This window comes from Pseudorca crassidens, chromosome X (assembly GCF_039906515.1).
Source record: "Pseudorca crassidens isolate mPseCra1 chromosome X, mPseCra1.hap1, whole genome shotgun sequence".
NCBI lineage: Eukaryota > Metazoa > Chordata > Mammalia > Artiodactyla > Delphinidae > Pseudorca > Pseudorca crassidens.
In genome coordinates, this window is record NC_090317.1 from 4614039 (window position 1) to 4638735 (window position 24697).

The 24697-nt window shown below is 46.2% G+C and overlaps 1 protein-coding gene across 2 annotated transcripts in view; it reads left to right on the plus strand.

Moving 5' to 3' along the window:
* Positions 1 to 474: 474 nt before the first annotated feature.
* CD99L2 (CD99 molecule like 2) overlaps positions 475 to 24697 on the plus strand; it is a 112479-nt gene continuing 88256 nt past the window's right edge. For both annotated transcript variants that reach the window (XM_067723027.1, XM_067723029.1), the window contains exon 1: positions 475 to 608. In XM_067723027.1, the coding sequence (XP_067579128.1) occupies positions 542 to 608 (67 nt within the window). In that variant the 5' untranslated portion in view covers positions 475 to 541. The remainder of the gene's footprint in view (positions 609 to 24697) is intronic.

The window sequence follows — 24697 nt, forward strand, 5'->3', positions numbered from 1 at the left end:
GGGTGGAAATCACTGCATACCCTTGTTGCCAGCGCCTCCGTCTCCCCAGCCACTGTTGACTCACTGCTCCGGGCCCGCAGGGACCACCTCTGAGACTTCCCTTTCGAGGGAGTGGTGTGAAGGGGCCCGCGGGTCGCGGGCCGGCGCTGGCCGGGACCCAGACAGACTAACCTGCTGGGTGCCCGCGGGCTCCGCCTCTCAAGCTCCAGCCCCGCCCGCAGGTTGCCGCCCCGCCCCTCGTGCATAGGCCCCGCCCCCGAGACTGCAGGCTCGCCCCGCCCCTCGCACCACAGTCGCAGTCCCACCCCACCTCACCTCGTCTCCGTCGGGCACGCCCCGACGCCAGAGCTCGCGCGCGCCCCTCCTCCTCCCTCCCGGGGCCGCGCCGCGCGCGCGCCGGTTCTGGGCGAGGCCCTGCAGTAGCGGCAGGGTTCCTCCCTCTTCTGCTCCTCCTCCTCCTTCCCGGCTCCTCCCCGATCACCCCCTCGGGCGCTCTCGCGCTAACTGTGCTCCTCTGGGCCCCGTCCGCCCGCTCCCAGCCATGGTGGCCTGGCACTCGGCGTTCCTCATCTGCCTCGCTTTCTCCTTGGCCACTCTGGTCCAGAGAGGTAAGGCGGGCGGGGGGCACGCGGGGACCCCGCCCTCTGGGCCCGTGGGGCGGGGGCCCTGCGCCCCGCGGGCCCGGTGGTGCGCATGAGCGGCTCGGCCCCCGCCCGAGGGCCTGCTGCGGAGGCTGCCGGCGGGCAGGCGGGGCAGTGCGGGAGGATGGGGCTGGGGGGCTAGCCCCGAGCCCGCGGGGGCTGACCCTGCCGCAGCCCATGTGGCCGGTGGGGAGGGACCTGGACCCCTCCTGGTGCTGGGCTAGAAACAGCGGGATACTCCCCCCTTAAAATCCTGAACAAGGTGTCTCCGCCGGTGACAACACCTGTTCCCAGGAGATTGCCGTTGGAAAAACCTTGAAGAGAGCACTCATTCCCTGAGCAGGGCTTCTCAAAATGTGTTTCCAGGCCACCTGCAGCAGAAGCACCTGGCGAGCTTCCTGTGCTCACTCCTGCTTTGTCAGGATCTCGGCGGGGATGGGGGGTGGACGGGGAACGGCGGGGTGTAAGTCTAACCAGTTCCCCAGGAGCTTCTGGTACCCGCCCCAGTTTTCGAGCCATTGGTGTTATTTTGCCAAGGAGGAGGAGAGAGAAATTCTACCAAATCAAGGAAGCAAGTTTCTTAGACCCTCGCTACTCAAAGTGTGGTCCAAGGCCCGCAAGGACATCTCTTGGGACTTGTTAGGAAAGCAGCATCTCAGGCCCCGCCCCTGACCTACTGAGTCAGATTCTGCATTAACTAGATCCCCGGGTAATTCGCAGGCACATTTAAGTTTGAGAAGCATCTTCTTAGAATAAATGCAGTCTGTGGTTAAAAATAGGGTCGCCAAGGAGTCCCAGCAGAATCTTCTTACACTTAACTTACCTCATCTCCACATCAGAAAAAGAGGTTGAGGAAAACACTGCAGTTGAGCACAGAATTGTGCTCTGAGCTTCCTGACACAAAGGCAGATTCAGCTAGTTAAAAACACATGAGCTCAGCAAAAACAAAACCGTGTCCTCTAAGTGCGTTCTAGTGAGGGTTATGTTACTTATAAGGAACACTGGAAAACACTAGACAGTCCAAGGCAGTTTTGCAAAAGATGTAGAAATGTTTCTCATGCGGGCAGCCCTCCTGGAGTCTGTACAAGGAGAGCCATTCAGCATTCAACAAAGGTGCCAGGCTCTGTTCTAGACACTGATGCTGCAGCCGTGAACAAAATTCAGGCTCTGTCCTCGTGGAGCTGACATCCTGACGCGGGAGAAAATAAGTGCAAACATCGCAATCTATATAAGTGCAGTGAAGAATAATAAAGCAAGTTACAGGGTTGTTGAATTTTGTTTCATTTTTCCCTTTGGGGTTAAGATTTTTATTTTGTTTATGATGCATTTGTGGGGAAAAGTATGATCACTTGATTAACTTGCATCTAATGATATGGGACATTTTAAAGTGGAAGCGCAAAAAAGTTCGAAAAATGACGCTCCCTTCAAGGCTGTCTTCTGCAAGTCTTCAACATGGTAGGCACGTTGAGAAGGTGAGGAATTTAAATGATGAGGTGTCAGGTTTTCATCATCACGGGTTACACTAGGTGATTTACAAAGTGGTGGGGGAAACGGCAAATGGGTGCAGCCGTTTTACAGATGAGGAAACGGAGGCGCACAGAGGTGAAGTAACTTGCCTCAGGTGGCAAAGCTACGATTTGATTCCAGGCTTGTCTGATTCCACTGTCCTTGCTTTTAAGTACTAGGCATAATGCCTTTACACCTGGAGGCTGCCCTCCTCCTACACCTTACTGGCCAAGTGGCCTTGGGAAAGTGCTCTGAACTTGGTTCGGTTTGCTCATCTGTATAAGACCTAACAACTCATAAAGGTATCTCGAGGGAACCAGGCGTGTGTCGCCCTCAGATTTGCAGCCCTGCCACCAGCTACCATCTCCTGAGTGCTTGCTGTGTACCACTTCACATATATACTTTTTAGTTGCCCCAGGAGTTTGGCTTGTTAGGTATAATCCCCGCCTTCCAGATGAGGGGCCCCATGTCACATAACTCGGAAGGATAGAGCCAGGATCCCACCCATTTAAGATTGCTAGCCAGTGATCTTTTAAAATTTTAATTAACGCTGAACCAGAAGAAGCTTTTGCTTCAAGGTAGGGCCCCAGTTTCCTGGATCTTTTGTGCAGAACAACCTGACAAATACCGGTTTTGCACTGGTCCCCTCTGGGGATCCGGGCAGTTACAGTTTCAGAGCTACTGTGTCAAAATGAAGAAACACAAAGCAGGTCTCAGTTAGGTACCCACTGGCTCTCCGGGAGCCCCCAGGTGGTGGATCAGGTGGGTCTGCCCAAGAGCCACTTTCTTCTTGGTCCTGCTCCTCGGTAATGAGGTGTGACCTAGAAAGCCTGGCAGGCCTCAGGAGACGCTCAGAGCCTCGAAGCCCGATTGTGAAATCCGCACGGACTCGGGCAAGCTGAGACAGATTTTAGGCTCCCAGGAGTTTAAAAGGTGGTGAACAAGTCATTCCTGTTCTAATTACAGATGGGCTTTTAGTTCACTGTGTATTTTACTAGTTCTGAAAAATCGTCTGAGGACAGGTACGTCACCTGTCTGCACCTACAGAAATGGGAAGCGGTGCTTTTGACTTCCGGGGAGAAGAATCTCAGTGGTTCGGGTGGGTAACAGTCATACGAGGGCTCCACTTCCCCAGTGTCTTCCATGCGCCAGGCCCTCAGTGCCTCACACACGTTTACACCTCCTAACTAGCCTGAAAGCTTGGCACTGTGACCCATCTTGTTCCCTGATGTTCATAATGGCTGTTTGCATACAGCCTTGAAAAGTAACTGAGTGGTAACCCATAACTCAGATGCAAAACGTGGTCCAGTGAGGTTTTGGACTTGAACCCAGGTTTATCTGAGTAACCAAAGGAGGGGTCATAAATGCAGATATATCCAGTGATGGGGCAGGTGACAGAAATGTGAGCTGTGGCCAAGAATGTGTGATGAGCCTGTTGGCAGATCTCCAAGTGCCTGCTCCTTTAAAAGAGAGGTAGCCCGGCCAAGAGGGAGAGTCCCAGCTGCAGAGCAAGGCTGCCCAGCGCTACCACGTTGCAGGGCAAGTCGCTAACTGCTTGGTGCCTCAGTTTCCTCATCTGGAAAATGGGGATAATACCCCCATCCGCCCCATGGGGTTGTTACTAGGATTAAATGAGTGCAAATGGATAAAGTACTTAGCACAACACCTGGCTCCGAGTGAGCTCTGTGCTAGTGACTATTATTCCGAGCCACATTTAAAAAATACAGGGCAAACCTTGAAAGGATTATGCTAAGTGAAGGGAACCAGACACAAAAGCCCACATATTGCATGATTCCGTTTATATGTAATGTCCAGAGTTGGCAAATCCATAGAGACAAAAAGTAGGTTAGTGGTTGCCAGGGTCTAAGGGGAATGAAGAGTGACTGCTTAATAGGTACCAGGTTTCCTTTTAGGGTGATGGAAATGTTCTGGAACTGGATAGAGGTGGCGGTCGTACAACCTTGTGAATGTACCAAGAACCACTAGATTGTACGCTTTGAAAGGGTGAGTTGTATGGTATGTGGATTATATCTCCGTTTAAAATAAATTCACTGTGGGCTTCCCTGGTGGCACAGTGGTTGAGAGTCCGCCTGCCGATGCAGGGGACACGGGTTCGTGCCCCGGTCCAGGAAGACCCCACATGCCACGGAGCGGCTGGGCCCGTGAGCCATGGCCGCTGAGCCTGCGCGTCCGGAGCCTGTGCTCCGCACGGGAGAGGCCACAACAGTGAGAGGCCCGCGTAATGCAAAAACATAAAAATAAAAAAATAAAATAAAATAAATTCACTGCAGTCCAAGCAGAACAAATGAGGGAGGTGGCAGCATGTGACCCCTGGGTTGGGGTTGGTCTTCAGGGCCCCTGAGTTTGGTCGGGCCAGGGAGAGCCAGAGCAGAGGGGGCTGCGAGTGCTGGTGGTGCTGGGATCCAGGCAGAAGCCCTGTGGGCTGACTTGGGCTATTGGGTTTGAGCCAGACAGACCCCTGGGCACCTGCAGGATTGGCCTGAGTACAGCAGTGGCCCCTGCAAAGGTGCATCCTGGACAGGGGGGACCGTCCCTGTCCTGCATGGCTCAGGGTTGCCCCTATGCACCCGTCATTGCAGTGGACTGACAGGGTCTAGGGACTGTTTGCCTTTTAGTCTCACCTGTTTTGACTGGTTTGCAGCCCCTTCCTCACTGTCAAAGGTCACATCCCATCCCCTCCATCATTTTGGATACCAGGTAACAAAAATGTATGTGTTTTTTAAACACGTGCACACACAGAGAAATCACCCAAGAGTCAGTGTCAGCAGGCACTGGGGAGGGGCCTCCAGCAGAGGTGATGACGATGAGGGTGATGAGGCTGTTTGGCAGCTCGCAGGGGAGCAGCTGTCTTTGGTTTTTGTGAGTTCAGGAAAGATCCTTTCCAGGCGCACTGACTTTCCCGCTCTGGGCTCTTCCCCCGCCTGGTGTTGGTGCTTTCCCTGCTGTGTGTCCACTCCTCCCCTTTGCACTCGCTATGTATTCCTCTGCTGCTCTTGGTGTGTAGCGGGGAGGCCCGGCTCTGGAGGTTCCTGTTCCCCAGCCCAGGCTCGGCCCCCCCTGAGGCTGGCTCACAGGTCCACTGACTGGCCAAGCTTGGTTCGCATGGAAAAGCCTAAAGTCATCCTAAACGCGTAACAGAAACAGGGGAGAAATCTTTCACGCAGGTCAGTGTTCCAAATGGCCCCCAAAGATGTCCACGCCCTAATCTCTGGAACCTGTGACTATGGGAGGTTACATAGTGATTTCGGCCGGCAAGAGGACCTCAGTCTTTGTCTTCTTTGAGGAGAGAATTCAGCAAAGAGACTAAGACTGCAAAGCAGGTACAGACTTTATTAGAAGCATAGTACATGTGGGAGCGCACACAGGCAAACTCATGGAGTAGAGGTAGCAATGCCTTGCGCTCTGCGGTAGCTTAGGTGGTTAATATGGGGTTAGTCTTCTGGGGTTTAGATGAGGGTGACTCTCCTTTTTTCTCCCCTATGATCATGTCATCTGCAATTCCTTATTTAGGCTTCCACCAAGCACTATTTTTTTTCTTTAATAAATTTATGTATTTATTTTTGGCTGCGTTTGGGTCTTCGTTGCTGCGCGCGGGCTTTCTCTAGTTGCGGCGAGCGGGGGCTACTCTTCGTTGCGGTGTGAGGGCTTCTCATTACGGTGGCTTCTCTTGTTGCGGAGCACGGGCTCCAGGCATGTGGGCTTCAGTGGTTGTGTCACGTGGGCTCCGTAGTTGTGGCTCGTGGGCTCTAGAGCGCTGGGTCAGTAGCTGTGGCACACGGGCTTAGTTGCTCCGCAGCACGTGGGATCTTCCCGGACCAGGGCTCGAACTCGTGTCCCCTGCATTGGCAGGCGGATTCTCAACCACTGCGCCACCAGGGAAGCCCCTCAAGCACTATCTTGAATCTTTCTCGTGAGCACCTAAGCAAAACCCAGGGGGAGAGGGCGAAGGGTCAAAACCGCAATGCTAATGATATTACAGTGTGGCCAAGGTTACTAGAGGATGACCTGGGACCCCTTCTGCACATGTGTTGGGCTGGGAAATCTTGACCACAAAAATGAGGAGGCTGTGGTGGGCTGCTTTGTCTTTCAGCCAGTCATGGTGCTTAATTCTTGTTGGTAGTTTATCTCAAAGGGTCAGCATGAAACCAGTTGAAACCAGTTGCAGCAGGTTAACCCAGGGCCTATCTATCTCCTTCCTCAACAGTAGAGGGGAATTAAGGTAGCAGATGGAATTAGGTTGCCAATCAGCTGGCCTGAAAATAAGATTCTCCTGGGTTAGGCCGGCTAATTAAAGGATGAGGTTCCTTTAAATATCGAAGAGGAAGGTAGAGGAGCGAGGGTCAGAGTGATGCCACGGGCGAAAGATTCCACTGCCTTTGCTGGCTCTGAACGTGGAAGGGGCCAGGAGCCAAGGAATACGCAGACTCTGCCCTAGAGCTTCCAGAAGTAACGCAGCCCTGGCGATACCTTGATTTCAGCCCAGTGAGACCGCGTTGGACTTCTGACCTCCCAAACTGTAAGGTTGAAGTGTGCGTTGTAGAGCAGTACGTTGGCCATCATTTGTTACAGCAGCAAGAGGAAGCTAGGAGAAGCTAAGGGGTGGATATTAGCGTCCTCTTCATTCTTTGAAAAAACTAGCTTGTGGTGTTTCTTTACATTGTTTCAATTTTGCCATTTTAAATCAATCCCTAATCTGCTCTCAGTTCAGGATTTTAAAATAAATGTGCAGAAAATTGGATTATGGTGGTGCCCTTGGTGTGGCAATGAATGCTTTGAAGCACCTCTGAGGGCCCTGGAAGGCAGCTGGATTTCTTTGGCCTGCGTTTGATTTTAAATGACTCCTCAAGGAGATTGCAGAGTGCGCCCTGTGTAGTGGGCCACCTGTATCGGGGGCCCCCCGGCTGTGTCCGGAAAGGCCTTTCCTACGCCCCGCCCCCCAGTCCTGATGGCTGCGTTTGAAGCAGGTGCAGTCTGGGTACAGCAGACAGGCTTTCTTCTTTGGGCTGTGCCTGCCCCTTTGCTGAGTAGGAGGAGTGGGCTGCCGGCTAACCTTGTCCCCAGGCGGGTTGGGGGAAAGGGCCAGAGCAGAAATGGGTGGGCCTGGACCGCCACTCCGCCTTCAACTAGTTTTTTTTTATATATGTAAATTTATTTTATTTAGTTTTGGCTGCGTTGGGTCTTTGTTGCTGCACACGGGCTTTCTCTAGTTGCAGTGAGCGGGGGCTACTCTTTGTTGCGGGTCGCGGGCTTCTCATTGCGGTGGCTTCTCTCGTTGTGGAGCACGGGCTCTAGGCGCGTGGGCTTCAGTAGTTGCAGTACACGGGCTCAGTAGTTGTGGCGCACGGGCTTTGTTTCTCCGCGGCACATGGGATCTTCCCAGACCAGGGCTCGAACCCGTGTCCCCTGCATCGGCAGGCGGATTCTTAACTGCTGTGTCACCAGGGAAGCCCTCAAGTAGTTTTGAGCTCTCCTTTTGTTTGTTTTCTACATGGGGCTGCTCGTCAGATGTCACAGGGTTCTGCAACTTTAAAACAAAAACACTTTGAAAACTGTAGTGGAATCCCACAGAGAGGAGTGCTGCAGCTCAGTGAACATCTGTTTAAAGGAGCGGCCAGACAGCCTCTGGCTGGCATTCCAAGGTGGTTGTTTGGGACTGTTTTCCAACTTAGAGGCGGTACCCTCAGCAATAAACATTGTTGCAGTGCGGAATTCATTACCCCCCAAATAGTGCCAAGGCACTCAGGGCTCATTTTGACCTTGTTTGTATTTTTATTGCTGCTTCAGCTAGCCTGGGATGATGGAATTAACACAGGCCTGCATTCCAGTGTGGCCCCACCATTTGCTGGCCACAGTTGCCTTATCTGCACCAAGAGGCTGCTGACCTCTGCTTTGTCGGCCTCACAGAATTGTTGGAGTAGCCAATTAACTGCTAGTGCAAATAGGCTGTGTTGTCAAGATATTAGCCAAGTTAGGCTTCCCAGAGGGGAGGAGAATGGGAAAGAGGCCACCTGCCTAAGGGCTGCCTTGCTTGCATTGGTTCTAATGAGCATTCAGGGGCTTTCATTTACAAAAGCCTTTATTGACCAGAACCAAAGTGCCCACGGAATTCCTGAGCTGGGCTCAGAGTCCCAGTGAGCTCAGAGGAAGAACTGTCCCAGGAGCAATTCTAATTTAGTTGCTCTTCCTATCCCATTCGCCTTCTGTAGAGTTCTGGGCTATCTTTCGGGAGGAAAATCCCTTTTACTTTCTCACCATTCATTCATTAGGCTCTGTCATCCAGCTTAAAAAAAAGAAAAAAAGCAAAAATCCAAAGTAGTGCCTAAAAAGAAACAAACAAGAACTATATTTTAATCTTTCGTTCATAAAATACAATATACCATGTGGACTTGTAGTCGTTTGGGGCTCCCATTAATTTCCTCCCAACACTTGGCTTCCCACCCCTCCCTCGCAGCTGCTCCTGGCCAAAGTTAGTGATGACTTCAGTGTGGCTAGGTCCAAGGGTCATCTGACACCCTCCCCTGGAAGCACTTTCTTCCCTTGGCTTCTGGGAAGCCACACTGGTCGTTCCTTGCCATTCTCCCTCACCTCTGACCTTAGGGCTTGTGGGGATGCCTTGGGCCTAGTCTACCTGCTTTACTTGCACTCGCTTCCCAGGTGCTTTCACCAGCCTCATGGCTTTAAATGAAATCCCATCTTCAAGCTTTTGACTCTTCAGTTTCTATCCCCAGCTCTGATCTCTCTTGACCTCCAGGCTCTTGCATTCAACATCCCCACGTGGTTGTCTGATGTCTTGCTGGTGTTAAGTTACTGAAATTCTTCGGGTTCATCTGTTCTCCCCTCTCACCAACTGAGTCCTCGCCCTTCCCTCAGGATTCCTGGACCTCCCCATAATCCAGCAACCAAAGGGTCCGTGCCCTGTGCAGCCATGTTAAGTTATTTTGACCATTACCCTTGCTCATACGTGTCACTGAAGACCCAGTGCAAAACTGAGCTGCTGCTGGCTGCCTCCAAACCTGCTCCTCCCACCTGAGTAACTGGCAGCCCCATTCTGCTAGGGGCTCTGGCCACTCCTCCATGGCTTTCTTTCCTTCATGGCCCCCATCTGATCTGTCAGCAGACCACGCCTGTGCCCACCCTCGGAATCATCCAGCCTCCCACCTGTTTCACCTCCTCTCTGGCTACCTCCCTTGGCTGGGCCACTGTCCCCTCTCACTGGAGCCCTGGCAGTGACCTCCCAACAGGTGTCTCAGAGTTCACTTCTGCCCCCTACAGTCCAGACTCTACACAGCAGCCAGACCATCTTTAGAGACCTAAATCGCATTGCATCCCTCTGCCCAGAACCCTCCAGTGGCTTCCAGTTGTAATGAAAATAAAATCTAAAGCCCTCTGTGGCCTACAAGTTCCAGCAGAATGGGGGCTACGCATGCTCTGACCTTGCCTCCCGGCCCTGCCCGGGGCTGGCTTGCTGCTCCTCCAGTATGTTAAGCAGTCCATCGCCTTGGCATCTTCTTGTTTGCCCTCTCCTCTGGCTAGAAGGAGTTGCATGGTGGGCCTCAAGGGAGTTGCATGGTGGGTCTCAAGGGAGTTGCATGGTGGGTCTCGAGGGAGTTGCATGATGGGTCTCGAGGGAGTTGCATGGTGGGTCTCGAGGGAGTTGCATGGTGGGTCTCAAGGGCTTTGGAGTACCCCCATCAGGGTGGGACAGCTCGGGGATTTGACTGTTTCTACTTGGAGAAGGGTCACGAAAGGTGGAGCGGTTTTACCCCAGATAGAGGCCGTTGAGCAGGGCTTCTCAGCAATGGCACTGTTGACACTTGGGGCGGGAGAATTCATCGTGGGGGCTGTCCTGTGCATCATAAGGTATTTAGCAGCATTCTTGGCTTCTCCCCACTAGACACCAGTAGTGCCCCCTCCCAAGTCAGCCAACCCCAAATGAGTGCAGACATTGCTCAGTGGGCCCTGGGAGCGGAACCGCCCAGGTTGAGACCCGCTGCTGTACAGACAGACGTATTCTTTGTGATTCCACTCTCCATTTTCAGTTCCTCATGAGCCACTGGAGTTTTCTGTCATCGTCACATTGCCTCAGGATACACATGTGAGAGTAAATCAGGTCACAGCCAACCAGGAAAACACCGTAGGCTCCTTGGTGAGCTTTGAGCTCATCCTAGTTAGATCAGACGCATCGCCAACCTCCTTAGGTAGTTATTTTCTGCATAGATCCCCACAGGTGGCTTGTCCCACCTAGTTTGTGTTGACCTTCATTAGCTTCAGTTTTAGCTGACGACCTTGTCTTTTTAAATATGTTTTACAGTTTTCTGAGAACCGGTGAAAAAGAATAAACAGAAAAATGAGCCAAAGACTTGACCAGGCAATTCATAAAAGAAGAAATCAAATTGGACAACAAACATATGAAAAGATGCTCAACCTCATTAGTAATAGGAGAGATGCAAATTAACCTGTAATAAGATAAAATGACATACCCTCCAGTACGCTAAAAACTATAATGAAGTCTGATAATACCAGGTGTTTACATGGTTACGTGAGTAATATGTGCTCTTTGTAGTAAACTTTGAAGATGTAGAAAGGTGTCGAGAAAATGCAAACCCCATAACCCAGGGTTAACCACTGTTAACATGTTGGAATACGGTATTTGTTTTTTTTTAACTTTTTTTTTTTGCCGCACTGCACGGCTTGCGGGATCTTAGTTCTCCTACCAGGGGTTGAACCCGGGTCCTGGCAGTGACAGCGCTGAGTCCTAACCACTGGACCGCCAGGGAATTCCCTGGAATACCATATTTCAGTAGTAGTTTTTTTCTCTGTAGACATATATATTTCACATTATTAGTATTGACCTGTGTGTATAGCTTTTTCCCTTATTGTGAAATATGACAGATATAGAAAAGTGTGCAAGGCCTTTAACAAGTAAGTATAAAGTGAAGATCTGTGTCATCACCAATCAGGCCAAGAAATAGAATGTTGACAGCACCCACGTGGACCTCTGTGTGCCTCTCCTGATCACAGACGCACCCTCCCCCCAGAGGTGACACTAGCCTGCCTTTTGTGCAGTCATTTTTTTTTGCTTGATACTTCTACCACCTATGCATGTGGCCCTAAATAGTTTAGTTTGGCCTGTCCTGTATCCTTGTAGAAATGGAATTACACTCTATGTAGGCTTTTGTGCTTCTCATTGCCGTTTCTTCTCTTGTTGTGGAGCGCAGGCTCTAGTGCGCAGGCTTCGGTAGTTGTGGCACGTAGGCTCAGTAGTTGTGGTGCCCAGGGTTAGTTGCCCCGTGGCATGTGGGATCTTCCTGGACCAGGGCTCGAACCCATGTCCCCTGCATTAGCAGGAGGATTATTAACCACCGTGCCACCAGGGAAGTCCCTTGTTCTCTTACTGATGGATGTTTGGGTTGTTTCCAGTTTTTGAATGTTTCAAGCAGTTCTGTCATAACCATTCTTATGTAGATATGTACACATTTCTCTAGGGTACTGGTTCTTTTTTGTTTTTAACTTATTGAAGTATACTTGGTTTAGAATGTTGTTAATTTCTGCTGTACAGCAAAGTAATTCAGTTATACATATATATACATTCTTTTTCATATTCTTTTCCATTATGGTTTATCACAGGATACTGAATGGAATTCCCTGTGCCCTACAGTAGGACCTTGTTGTTTATCCATTCTATATATAACAGTTTGCATCTGTTAATCCCAAACTCCCAATCCAGCCCTCCCCCACCCCCCTCCCCCTTGGCAATCACATGTCTGTTCTCTGTTTGTGAGTAAGTTTATTTGTGTCATATTTTAAATTCCGCATATAAGTGATATGATATTTGTCTTTCTCTGACTTACTTCACTTATGATCATCTCTAGGTTCATCCATGTTGCTGCAAGTGGCATTTCATTCTTTTTTGTGGCTGAGTAGAGTTCCATTGTATATATGTATCTAGGGTGCTGGTTCTTAAACTGTGGTCTGGGGACCCTTGGAGGGCCCCCAGTGTGTTTTCAGGAGTCCACAAGGTCAGGCTATTTTCATAATAACACCAAGATATTAAATGCATTTTGCATTATTTTCTCATGAGTGTACGGTGTTTCCAGAGTTGGTGTGATGTGTAACATCATTACTCTGATGGCTAATGGAAGGTGGGCTTGCGTCTTCTTGTGTTTTACATTTTTCTCAGTTTTAATTTCTAGTATGATAAATGTCAATGGATATAACCCACCTAAACAAAAGCTTTTGGGGATTCTCAAGTTTTGAGTGTGTAAGACCAAAAAGTTTGAACATTGCTGTCCTCGGATTCTACCTAGGAGTGGAGTTTCTGGGTTATGTAGTATTTGTAACTTCAGTCTTAGCAGGTGATGCCACACTGTCTTCCAAAGTGGTTGTGCCAACACTTGGCACTGTCAGACTTCAGTATAATTTTAGCTACTAGTGGGTGTGTAATTTTATATTTTTATGGTTTTGTTTGCCTCTCTCTGGTTACTAATGAAGTTGGGCATCTTTCCATATGTTTATTGTCCAATTTGATTTCTTTATGAATTGCCTGGTCAAGTCTTGGCTCATTGATCTATTCTTTTTCTCTGGTTCTCACACACGATGCTTTATTTCCTCATGTGCTTGGTTATTTTTGGCTGTGTACTACTCATTGCCCTTGAAATATATATGTGGGGTTGCTTTGAAGTCTAGGATAAATGTACCTTCTTCCAGAGAAGATTTGTATTTGACTTTGTCAGGTGCTCTTAGGACATTATTAGCCTGGGACTACTTAAAACAAGTGCCTGATTTTTTCCCTTTGTTTCCACAGCACCAAGGAAGCCTTCCTTGCAGTCCTCTGGAGGCTGAATTGGGAAGGGGCAAGTTTGTTTCTGAGTCACCCTTACCCCAAGGGTATAGTCCTCTGGTGTCCCAGTTTAATGTGGGAAGAATTTTTCTATTCAATAGATTCCTCAATTTAGGTGGTCATGGTCCCAAACTACAGTCCCCTTTGCCTGTCTTGGAAGGTTGCCAAAATCCAAGGCAAAGTTGGTCCAGCTGGGTGTGCATGGGTTCCCGCATCTCTGGATTTCCTGCTGTCTCTTAGGTTTTGCCATGTTTGTTGTTGTTGTTTTTTACCATTTTGTCAGTTCTTCAGTGTTTTTAAGGGTATGTTTTTTAAAATCACCCATTTTAGTTGTTCTTAATTGGAAGGTTGCTCCAAATAATCTATCCTGCCATTACTAGAAACACAAATTGATATATCTTTATCCTGTTTATGTAACCTTACACTTTCTTGTGTAATTAAAATTGTTTTCAATACATGACTTCTGATGGCTATTAAGGTGGACTCCAGGTCTTTGCTATTATAAATTACATTTCAGTAAACATTTGTACATAATATTTGGTTGAGGATAATGGTACCTAATGACAGGGTGGCTGGGAGAGGGCGGAGAGAGAGGGTGTGAACCTTAGTGCTCCATTCACGTCAACTGTTGTTCCTCTTCTTATCACATACACACATGAGGTGGCCAAGGGGGCCTGTGGACGAGGAGACAGTCTCGTGCCGAGCGTGTGGGGAGCCAGCTAGACAGTTAAGGGTTGGAGGAGTAATGTCAGGTGACAAAAGGAGCCGATTAAGGAACGTGGATTGCCAAGGTACCCTGAGGGCCTGGCTTGAGTCACAAACCCTGAACTGGCAGCTGTGCCAATGCCAGTCAGCACAGGGATGTGAGACCTGCTGTTGCAGGGAGGCACCGCCCCAGAGCGTGGCCAGGCTGGTGGTTGCTGGGCATATGGTCGGTCCCGTCCAGGAGGTGTTGATTAAGTGCCTCCAGGCACCCTGCTCGGTGCTGGGCCAGCGGAGGTGACTCGGGCACTGGCCTTGCTTCCAGAAGGTCCCAGTGTAGTGGGGCTAGAGAGTGGGTCCTCCTCTCAAGGTTGGGGATTAGTAGGGTGAGAGCAGAACGTTGTGACGGGGGATTGCTGATGCTCGGGTCTCTGCCGTGACCACGCTGTGGCTGTACCTCAAGGAGAGCAGGAGGGGCCGCCAAAGGGGGCTGCCTGGCAGGCTCTGCAGGTCAGCTGGGGCAGGAGGTTCGGCCGGGATTGGGAAGACGGGGCCAAGACCAGAGAGTGGGATTTCCAAGGTGGTGCGGTTTCTCGTGCAGAGTGGGGATGCAGTTGCCTTTAGCAGAGTGAGGTAGGTGAAGGGCTTTGGAGATGCGGAAGGTGGTGAAGGGGCCGAGGGCAGGATCTGGAGGATACCCAGGCTGCAGTCAGCATACTAGGTTGACTTGGGCTAGAGAGGGAACCCAGCCACTGCCGGGCGGCTCCACTCGCACCATGACTCGGAGGGAATATGCTGGAAGTCAGGAGAGGATGGCCTTAAGGAAAGGGGCAGCAGCTAGGTAGCTGCAGCCTCAAAAGAGGAGGGAGGGCTGACTGAGGGTGAGGATGGGTCTCTTGGAGGGTCTGATCTTCCCTAGAGAGGAGGAAACAGGCAAAATGTCCTAAAGGTACTTGCCCGTGGTCACAGATGGTAACCTTTATAACCACTGCCTCTGAAGTGCAGAAGCCTTCGTGTAACAGGTTGATTTCCCTTCTCCTCCCACAAGTTGAAATAGTTCCATTTTCACATACCATACAATTCACCGACTGAAAGTGTACAATTCGGTGGGTTTTAGTATATTCAGAGTGGGGCGCCCATCACATTGCATTCTGCAACATTTCTGTCACCCCGAAAAGAAGCCCCATCCCTTCAGCAGCCCCTCTCCCAAGCCACCCCCCTTCCTCCCTGGCAGTCTGCTTTGTTTCTGTGTATTTGCCTGTTTTAGAGACTTCACAGGAGTGGAATCCTACAATGTGTAGCCTTCTGTATCTGGTTTCTTTCCATCAGCATAATGTTGACAAGCTTCGTCCATGTTGTAGCGCGTGTCAGTGCCTCATGCCTTTTCATGGCTCAGTAGTGTTCCACTGTATGGGTACAACACAGTTTATTTACCCATTCATCAGATGATGGACACTTGGGTTGTTTCTCCTCTTTGCCTACTATGAATACTGCTGTAAACATTCCTGTACAGACTTTCGCGTGGCTGTAAGTTTTCAATTATCTTGGGTAGAACTGCTAGGTCATATGGTAATGCTGGGTTAAGTGTCAGGTGGGTTTACAAAGCTGCCGCATCATTTTACAATCCCACCAGCAGCGTGTGAGCGTTCTAGTTTCTCCACATTCTCACCAATGCTTATTTTCTGTTGATGTAGTGTCTCATTGTGGTTTTGCTTTGCGTTTCCCTAGTGACTAATGACGTTGAACGTCCTTTCCTGTGCTTATTGGGTTATGTTCTTCAGTGAAAGTCTCTCCAATGCAGAGGGCACTGAAGTGGGAACCAGGAGGCTTGGAGCTAACTCTAGCCGTGCTCTGTTTCACAGTGGGCGCTTCTAACATTGCTTGTTAGATTGATTGATTCTCAGATCCTTTACGATATATTGTTCCTGTTATAAATATCTCTTACCATCCCCATGCCTTCTTGAGAGCAGGGACCTTGTTAATCAGATCCATCAGTTACTGTCTGTGTTTCAGTCAGCACCCTCTCCCTTTCCATGGTTCTTTTCACTCACCTAAGAATATGCTTAAGTTTTCCTTCATCCTGCAAAATCTCTCCTTTCCTTGCCTCCCTTTTAAGCTAATACCCTATCCCCTCCTCTTCCAGATCTCCAGCCCCTGGCATCCCTCTTCATCTCCCTTTATTTTCTCAATCAAACTGGAGTGTGGCTTCTGTCATTTGCCCCACCGGTCTACTCAGAGGTTTCACTGAGGCCATCAGGGCAAATGAATTTTTTAAGTAGATATTGAAGTAGCAGGTCCCAGATCATTGATACTGGTGACCTCACTGGGGTGTGGAACTGGAAGGAATGGGGTGATTCTCCCTTGGTACTGTAGGGTTATTGGGGAATATGCATACAGGGAGCTTCTTGAATTAGTTTAGTAGAGAGCAGGCAGTAGAGGTAGGGATGCATAGAACTGGTGGCAGGAAATGTCTAGACGAGTGATATTCAAATAGTGGGCCCCTGAGGCCTTTGAACTGACATCGGGGTCCGGTGTTGTCTGTAAACACAATCAGTGATGCAGCTGGGTCATTCATGTACTGGAGTTAAAAATGTATTTAGATGTTACTCTGATGAAACAAAGAGCAGAAATTTTAGAATCTCATACGACAGGGTTTTCTTCTTTTTAACATCTTTATTGGAGTATAATTGCTTAAAAATGGTGTGTTAGTTTCTGCTTTATAACTAAGTGAATCACTTATATATATATATATATATACATATGTTCCCATATCTCTTCCCTCTTGCGTCTCCCTCCTTCCCACCCTCCCTATCCCACCCCTCTAGGTGGTCACAAAGCACCGAGCTGATCTCCCTGTGCTATGCGGCTGCTTCCCACTAGCTATCTGTTTTACGTTTGGTAGTGTATATATCTCCATGCCACTCTCTCACTTTGTCCCAGCTTACCCTTCCCCCTCCCCGTGTCCTCAAGTCTGTTCTCTAGTAGGTCTGTGTCTTTATTCCCGTCTTGCCCCTAGGTTCTTCATGACCACTTTTTTTCAGGTTCTATATATATGTGTTAGCATACGGTATTTGTTTTTCTCTTTCTGACTTACTTCACTCTGTATGACAGACTCTAGGTCCATCCACCTCACTACAGATAACTCAGATTCGTTTCTTTTTATGGCTGAGTACTATTCCATTGTATATATGTGCCACATCTTCTTTATCCATTCATCTGTCGATGGACACTTAGGTTGCTTCCATGTCCTGGCTATTGTAAATAGAGCTGCAATGAACATTTTGGTACATGACTCTTTTTGAATTATGGTTTTCTCAGGGTATATCCCAGTTGTGGGATTGCTGGGTCGCATGGTAGTTCTATTTTTGTTTTGTAAGGAACCTCCATACTGTTCTCCATAGTGGCTGTATCAATTTACATTCCCACCAACACTGCAAGAGTGTTCCCTTTTCTCCACACCCTCTCCAGCATTTATTGTTTGTAGATTTTTTGATGATGGCCATTCTGACAGGTGTGAGGTGATACCTCATTGTAGTTTTGATTTGCATTTCTCTAATGATTAATAATGTTGAGCATTCTTTCATGTGTTTGTTGGCAGTCTGTATATCTTCTTCGGAGAAGTGTCTATTTAGGTCTTCTGCCCATTTTTGGATTGGGTTGTTTGTTTTCTGGTTATTGAGCTGCATGAGCTGCTTGTAAATTTTGGAGATTAATCCTTTGTCAGTTGCTTCATTTGCAAATATTTTCTCCCATTCTGAGGGTTGTCTTTTGCTCTTGTTTATGGTTGCCTTTGCTGTGCGAAAGCTTTGAAGTTTCATTAGGTCCCATTTGTTTATTTTTATTTCCATTTCTCTAGGAGGTGGGTGAAAAAGGATCTTGCTGTGATTTATGTCATAGAGTGTTCTGCTTATGTTTTCCTCTAAGAGTTTGATAATTCTTCTTTCTCTGATTGCTTTAAGTGCAAGGTTAGGTTGTTTATTCGAGATGTTTCCTGCTTCTTAAGGTGGGCTTGTATTGCTATAAACTTCCCCCTTAGAACTGCTTTTGCTGCATCCCACAGGTTTTGGGTCATTGTGTCTCCATTGTCATTTGTTTCTAGGTATTTTTGGATTTCCTCTTTGATTTCTTCAGTGATCACTTCGTTGTTAAGTAGTGTATTGTTTAGCCTCCATGTGTTTGTATTTTTTACAGATCTTTTCCTGTAATTGATATCTAGTCTCATAGCGCTGTGGTCGGAAAAGATACCTGATACAATTTCAATTGTCTTAAATTTACTAAGGCTTGATTTGTGACCCAAGATATGATCTATCCTGGAGAATGTTCATGAGCACTTGAGAAAAATGTGTATTCTGTTGTTTTGGATGGAGTGTCCTATAAATATCAATTAAGTCCATCTTGTTTAATGTATCATTTAAAGCTTGTGTTTCCTTATTTATTTTCATTTTGGATGATCTGTCCATGGGTGAAAGTGGGGTGTTAAAGTCCCCTACTATGAATGTGTTACTGTCGATTTCCCCTTTTATGGCTGTTAGTATTTGCCTTATGTATTGGGGTGCTCCTATGTTGGGTGCATAAATACTTACAATTGTTATATCTTCTTCTTGGATTGATCCCTTCATCATTATGTAGTGTCCTTCTTTGTCTCTTGTAATAGATTTTATTTTAAAGTCTATTTTGTCTGATGTGAGAATTGCTACTCCAGCTTTCTTTTGATTTCCATTTGCATGGAATATCTTTTTCCATCCCGTTACTTTCAGTCTGTATGTGTCTCTAGGTCTGAAGTGGGTCTCTTGTAGACAGCATATATATGGGTCTTGTTTTTGTATCCATTCAGCCAGTCTGTGTCTTTTGGTGGGAGCATTTAATCCATTTACATTCAAGGTAATTGTCGATATGTATGTTCCTATTCCCATTTTCTTAATTGTTTTGGGTTTGTTATTGTAGGTATTTTCCTTGTCTTGTGTTTCTTGCCTAAAGAAGTTCCTTTAGCATTTGTTGTAAAGCTGGTTTGTTGGTGCTGAACTCTCTCAGCTTTTGCTTGTCTGTAAAGGTTTTAATTTCTCCATCAAATCTGAATGAGATCCTTAGTGGGTAGAGTAATCTTGGTTGTAGGTTTTTCTCCTTCATCTCTTTAAATATGTCCTGCCAGTCCCTTCTGGCTTGCAGAGTTTCTGCTGAAGATCAGCTGTTAACCTTATGGGGATTCCCTTGGGTGTTATTTGTTGTTTTTCCCTTGCTGCTTTTAATATGTTTTCTTTGTATTTAAATTTTGACAGTTTGATTAGTATGTGTCTTGGCGTGTTTCTCCTTGGATTTATCCTGTATGGGACTGTCTGTGCTTCCTGGACTTGATTAACTATTTCCTTTCCCATATTAGGGAAGTTTTGAACTATAATCTCTTCAAATATTTTCTCAGTCCCTTTTTTTTTCCTCTTCTTCTGGGACAGCCTCTTCAATAAGTGGTGCTGGGAAAACTGGACAGGTATATGTAAAAGTATGAGATTAGAACACTCCCTAACACTATACACAAAAATAAACTCCAAATGGATTAAAGACGTAAATATAAGGCCAGAAACTATCAAACTCTTAGAGGAAAACATAGGCAGAACACTCTATGACATAAATACAGCAAGATCCTTTTTGACCCACCTCCTAGAGAAATGGAAATAAAAACAAAAAAAAACAAATGGGACCTAATGAATCTTCAAAGCTTTTGCACAGCAAAGGAAACCATAAACAAGAGCAAAAGACAACCCTTAGAAAGGGAGAAAATATTTGCAAATGAAGCAACTGACAAAGGATTAATCTCCAAAATTTACAAGCAGCTCATGCAGCTCAATAACCAGAAAACAAACAACCCAATCCAAAAGTGGGCAGAAGACCTAAATAGACATTTCTCCAAAGAAGATATACAGATTGCCAACAAACACATGAAAGAATGCTCAACATTATTAATCATTAGAGAAATGCAAATCAAAACCTCAATGAGGGCTTCCCTGGTGGCACAGTGGTTGAGAGTCCGCCTGCCGATGCATGGGACACGGGTTCGTGCCCCAGTCCGCGAAGATACCACATGCTGTGGAGCGGATAGGCCCGTGAGCCATGGCCGTTGAGCCTGCGCATCCGGAGCCTGTGCTCTGCAACGGGAGAGGCCACAACAGTGAGAGGCCCACATACCGCAAAAAAAACCCAATGAGATATCATCTCACACCGGTCAGAATGGCCATCATCAAAAAATCTAGAAACAATAAATGCTGGAGAGGGTGTGGAGAAAAGGGAACACTCTGGCACTGCTGGTGGGAATGTGAATTGGTTCAGCCACTATGGAGAACAGTATGGAGGTTCCTTAAAAAACTACAAATAGAAGTACCATACGACCCAGCAATTCCACTACTGGCCATATACCCTGAGAAAACCAAAATTCAAAAAGAGTCATGTACCAAAATGTTCACTGCAGCTCTATTTACAATAGCCAGGACATGGAAGCAACCTAAGTGTCCATCATCGGATGAATGGATAAAGAAGGTGTGACACATATATACAATGGAATATTACTTAGCCATAAAAAGAAACGAAATTGAGTTATTTGTAGTGAGGTGGATGGACCTAGAGTCTGTCATACAGAGTGAAGTAAGTCAGAAAGAGAAAGACAAATACCATATGCTAACACATATATATGGAATCTAAGAAAAAAAAAGGTCATGAAGAACCTAGGGGTAAGAGGGGAATAAAGACACAGACCTACTCGAGAATGGACTTGAGGATATGGGGAGGGGGAAGGGTAAGCTGTGACAAAGCGAGAGAGTGGCATGGACATATATACGCTACCAAATGTAAAATAGATAGCTAGTGGGAAGCAGCCCCATAGCACAGGGAGATCAGCTCAGTGCTTTGTGACCACCTGTAGGGGTGGGATAGGAGGGTGGGAAGAAGGGAGACGCAAGAGGGAAGAGATATGGGAACATATGTATATGTATAACTGATTCACTTTGTTATAAAGCAGAAACTAACACACCATTGTAAAGCAATTATACTCCAATAAAGATGTAAAAAAAAATAAGAGTTTGATAGTGTCTGACCTTACATTTAGGTCTTTAATCCATTTTGAGTTTATTTTTGTGTATGGTGTTAGGGAGTGTTCTAATTTCATTCTTTTACATGTAGCTGTCCAGTTTTCCCAGCACCACTTATTGAAGAGGCTGTCTTTTCTCCACTATATATTCCTGCCTCCTTTATCAAAGATAAGGTGACCATATGTGCGTGGGTTTATCTCTGGGCTTTCTATCCTGTTCCATTGATCTACATTTCTGTTTTTGTGCCAGTACCATACTGTATTGATTACTGTAGCTTTGTAGTACAGTCTGAAGTCAGGGAGCCTGATTCCTCCAGCTTCGTTTTTCTTTCTCAAGATTGCTTTGGCTATTCGGGGTCTTTTGTGTTTCCATGTAAACTGTGAAATTTTTTGTTCTAGTTCTGTGAAAAATGCCAGTGGTAGTTTGATAGGGATTGCATTGAATCTATAGATTGCTTTGGATAGTAGAGTCATTTTCACAATGTTGATTCTTCCAATCCAAGAACATGGAATATCTCTCCATCTGTTGGTATCATCTTTAATTTCTTTCAACCATGTCCTATCGTTTTCTGCATACAGGTCTTTTGTCTCCCTAGGTAGGTTTATTCCTAGGTATTTTATTCTTTTTGTTGCAATGGTAAATGGGAGTGTTTCCTTAATTTCTCTTTCACATTTTTCATCATTAGTGTATAGGAGTGCAAGAGATTTCTGTGCATTAATTTTGTATCCTGCTGTTTTACCAAATTCATTGATTAGCTTTAGAAATTTTCTGGTAGCATCTTTAGGATTCTCTATGTAGAGTATCATGTCATCTGCAAACAATGACAGCTTTACCTCTTCTTTTCCGATTTGGATTCCTTTTATTTCTTTTTCTTCTCTGATTGCTGTGGCTAAAACTTCCAAAACTATGTTGAATAATAGTGGTGAGAGTGGGCAACCTTGTCTTGTTCCTGATCTTAGTGGAGATGGTTTCAGTTTTTCACCATTGAGGACGATGTTGGCTGTGGGTTTGTCATATATGGCCTTTATTATGTTGAGGAAAGTTCCCTCTGTGCCTACTTTCTGCAGGGTTTTTATCATAAATGGGTGTTGAATTTTGTCGAAATCTTTCTCTGCATCTATTGAGATGGTCATTTGGTTTTTCTCCTTCAATTTGTTAATATGTTGTATCCCATTGATTGATTTGCGTATATTGAAGAATCCTTGCGTTCCTGGAATAAACCCCACTTGATCATGGTGTATGATGCTTTTAATGGACTGTTGGATTCTGTTTGCTAGTATTTTGTTGAGGATTTTTGCATCTGTGTTCATCAGTGATATTGGCCTGTAGTTTTCTTTGTTTGTGACATCTTTGTCTGGTTTTGGTATCAGGGTGATGGTGGCCTTGTAGAATGAGTTTGGGGCTCTAGGCATGTGGGCTTCAGTAGTTTCAGCGCGCGGGCTCAGTAGTTGTGGCTCACAGGCTCTAGAGTGCAGGCTCAGTAGTTGTGGCACACGGGCTTAGTTGCTTTGTGGCATGTGGAATCCTCCCGGACCAGGGCTCGAACCCGTGTTCCCTGCATTGGCAGGCAGATTCTTAACCACTCTGCCACCAGGGAAATCCCAATGTACACTTTATTTTTATATCAATATTCAAAAGTGAGATTGGTCTATAGTGTCCTTTTTCTATGCTATCTTTTCCAGGTGTCACTAAAAGATGGGAAGTTTTTCTCATTTCTCTGCTCTAGAAAATTGAACAGTAGAGAAATCATCTGTCTTTTGAGGACTGAAATAATTCTCATGTGGACTGAGCCTGGTTGATTCTTCTAGAGCAGTATTCATACACAGCTTTCACAGTTTTTTTCTCATGGTGCTCTCTTTAGGTTTTCTCTATTATATATATTCTGTCTATATGTTAGGCTTTCTTTCTTCTTGACTAATTTTTGAAAATTTATGTAGTTCTAGAATAATATCCATTTAATCTAGTTGCATATAAGCTCCATAAAGGCAGGGTTTTTTTGTCTGTTCACTCGTGTATCCTTAGGACCTAGAACAAGGCAGGGCACATAGTAGGTATGTATAAATATTGGTATTATTGTTTTGATTTCCGTTGTATTTTTCCTCCTAATTTGGGTATCAGTTCTTTTTTTTCCCCATGGTTAGGTTGGTGAGTGATTTAGCACTTTTGGTGATGATTTTTTAAAGAAATCTAGGCAGAAGGAGCAAGTCGCCTGTTAGAGGGGAAAAAAATAAGTCCGGTTCACTTCACTCTGCTTCATGACAGTATTTGATGCTGGAAGACATCGGGTTAATACCTCTACACAGTTTTGAGGGTAGAAGTTTGGATCAAGTTGTCATTCTCATGGAGAGGCAATACAAAGGCATTCTGAAAAATGTAAGGCTTCCTATACCCCAGTGTCGATAGCTTTATTTGTAATTACCAAATACTGGAATCAGCCCAAATGCCCTTTGATGGGTGAATGGATAAACTGTGGTACACCTACCCTGTGGAATACTACTGAGCAATGAAAAAGGAACAAACTGTTGATACACACAGCAACCTGGATGAATCTCGGATGTAGTATGCTGTGTGAAAGAAGCCAGTCTCAAAAGAATACATACTGCATTATTCCATTTCTATGACATTATTGAAATAACATCAATATAGAGATGGAGAACAGATTAGTGGTGGTCACAGGTAGGGGAGGGGAAGAGGAAAGGTGGGAGAGAAGTGGGTATGCTTATAAAAAGGCAGCATAAGGGATACTTGTGCCAATGGAACTATTCTTTATCTTGACTGTGGTGGTCACATTAATCTACACATGTGATAAAACTGTATGGTACTTAATAAACGTACAAATGAGTGCAAGTAAAATGGGGGAAATTTGATTAAGATGTGTGGGTTGTATCGATGTCAGTATGCTGATTGTGATAGTATACTATTTTGCATAATATGACCTTTGGGGAAACTAGGCACAGTATACGAGGGATACAAGGGATCTCTTTATATTATTTCTCTTTTTTAACATTTTATTTTTTATAGTTAAATATACAATATTTATTAATGTAATACTAACAGAATTAGGTTAATAGGTGTGGATAACAGTATTTTCTTTTGACTATTTAAATTAATTTTTTAAATTGAAGTATAGTTGATTTACAGTGTTGGTTTCAGGTGTACAGCAAAGTGAATCAGTTATACATACATACATACATACATAGATTCTTTTTCTGATTCTTTTCCCTTATAGGTTATTATGGGCTATTGAGTAGAGTTTCTTGTGCTATGCAGTAGGTCCTTGTTGGTTATCTATTTTATATATAGTAGTGTGTATCTGTTAATCCCAAACTCCTAATTTATCCCTCCCCCCGTATTATTTCTGATGATTGTATGGGAATCTATAATTATCTCAATAAAAATTTCAGTTAAAAAATGGAATGCTTTGGAAGCTATATGTCACTCAGCAACCCTCCTGGAGATATCTACTTAATAATACAAAACAGCTAAGCAAGAGGTGATTCAAAATAATGATTCTGAAAAGGGGACACACAGGGAGAGAGAAGTGTCTGGCAGGAAACCCTGGGCCCAGAGCTCAGAGCCACTTTGCCCGTGGGGATTTCTATTTGGTGTGGTGGGCATTAAGAGCTGCAATCACAGGAGGAGGTGGGATCTGGCTGGGAGACTGGGTGAACGTGAGCGGTAGCAATCTGGGGAGCCCCAGAATTGAAGAGGTGGCCAGAGTAGGACCAGCGGAGGGGAATGGGCAGCAAGAGAGGACAAGAGCTGGAGGAGGAGTGTGTCGTGCAGTTTCAGGACCCAGATTTCAAGGAAAGTCACTCAGTGGTGTCAGAGCTGGGGGAGGGTCAGGACAAGCCCTGAAGTCCACCACGTGTGAACCTGGCCATGGTGTTTCTCCCCCAGGCTGACCTCTCCCC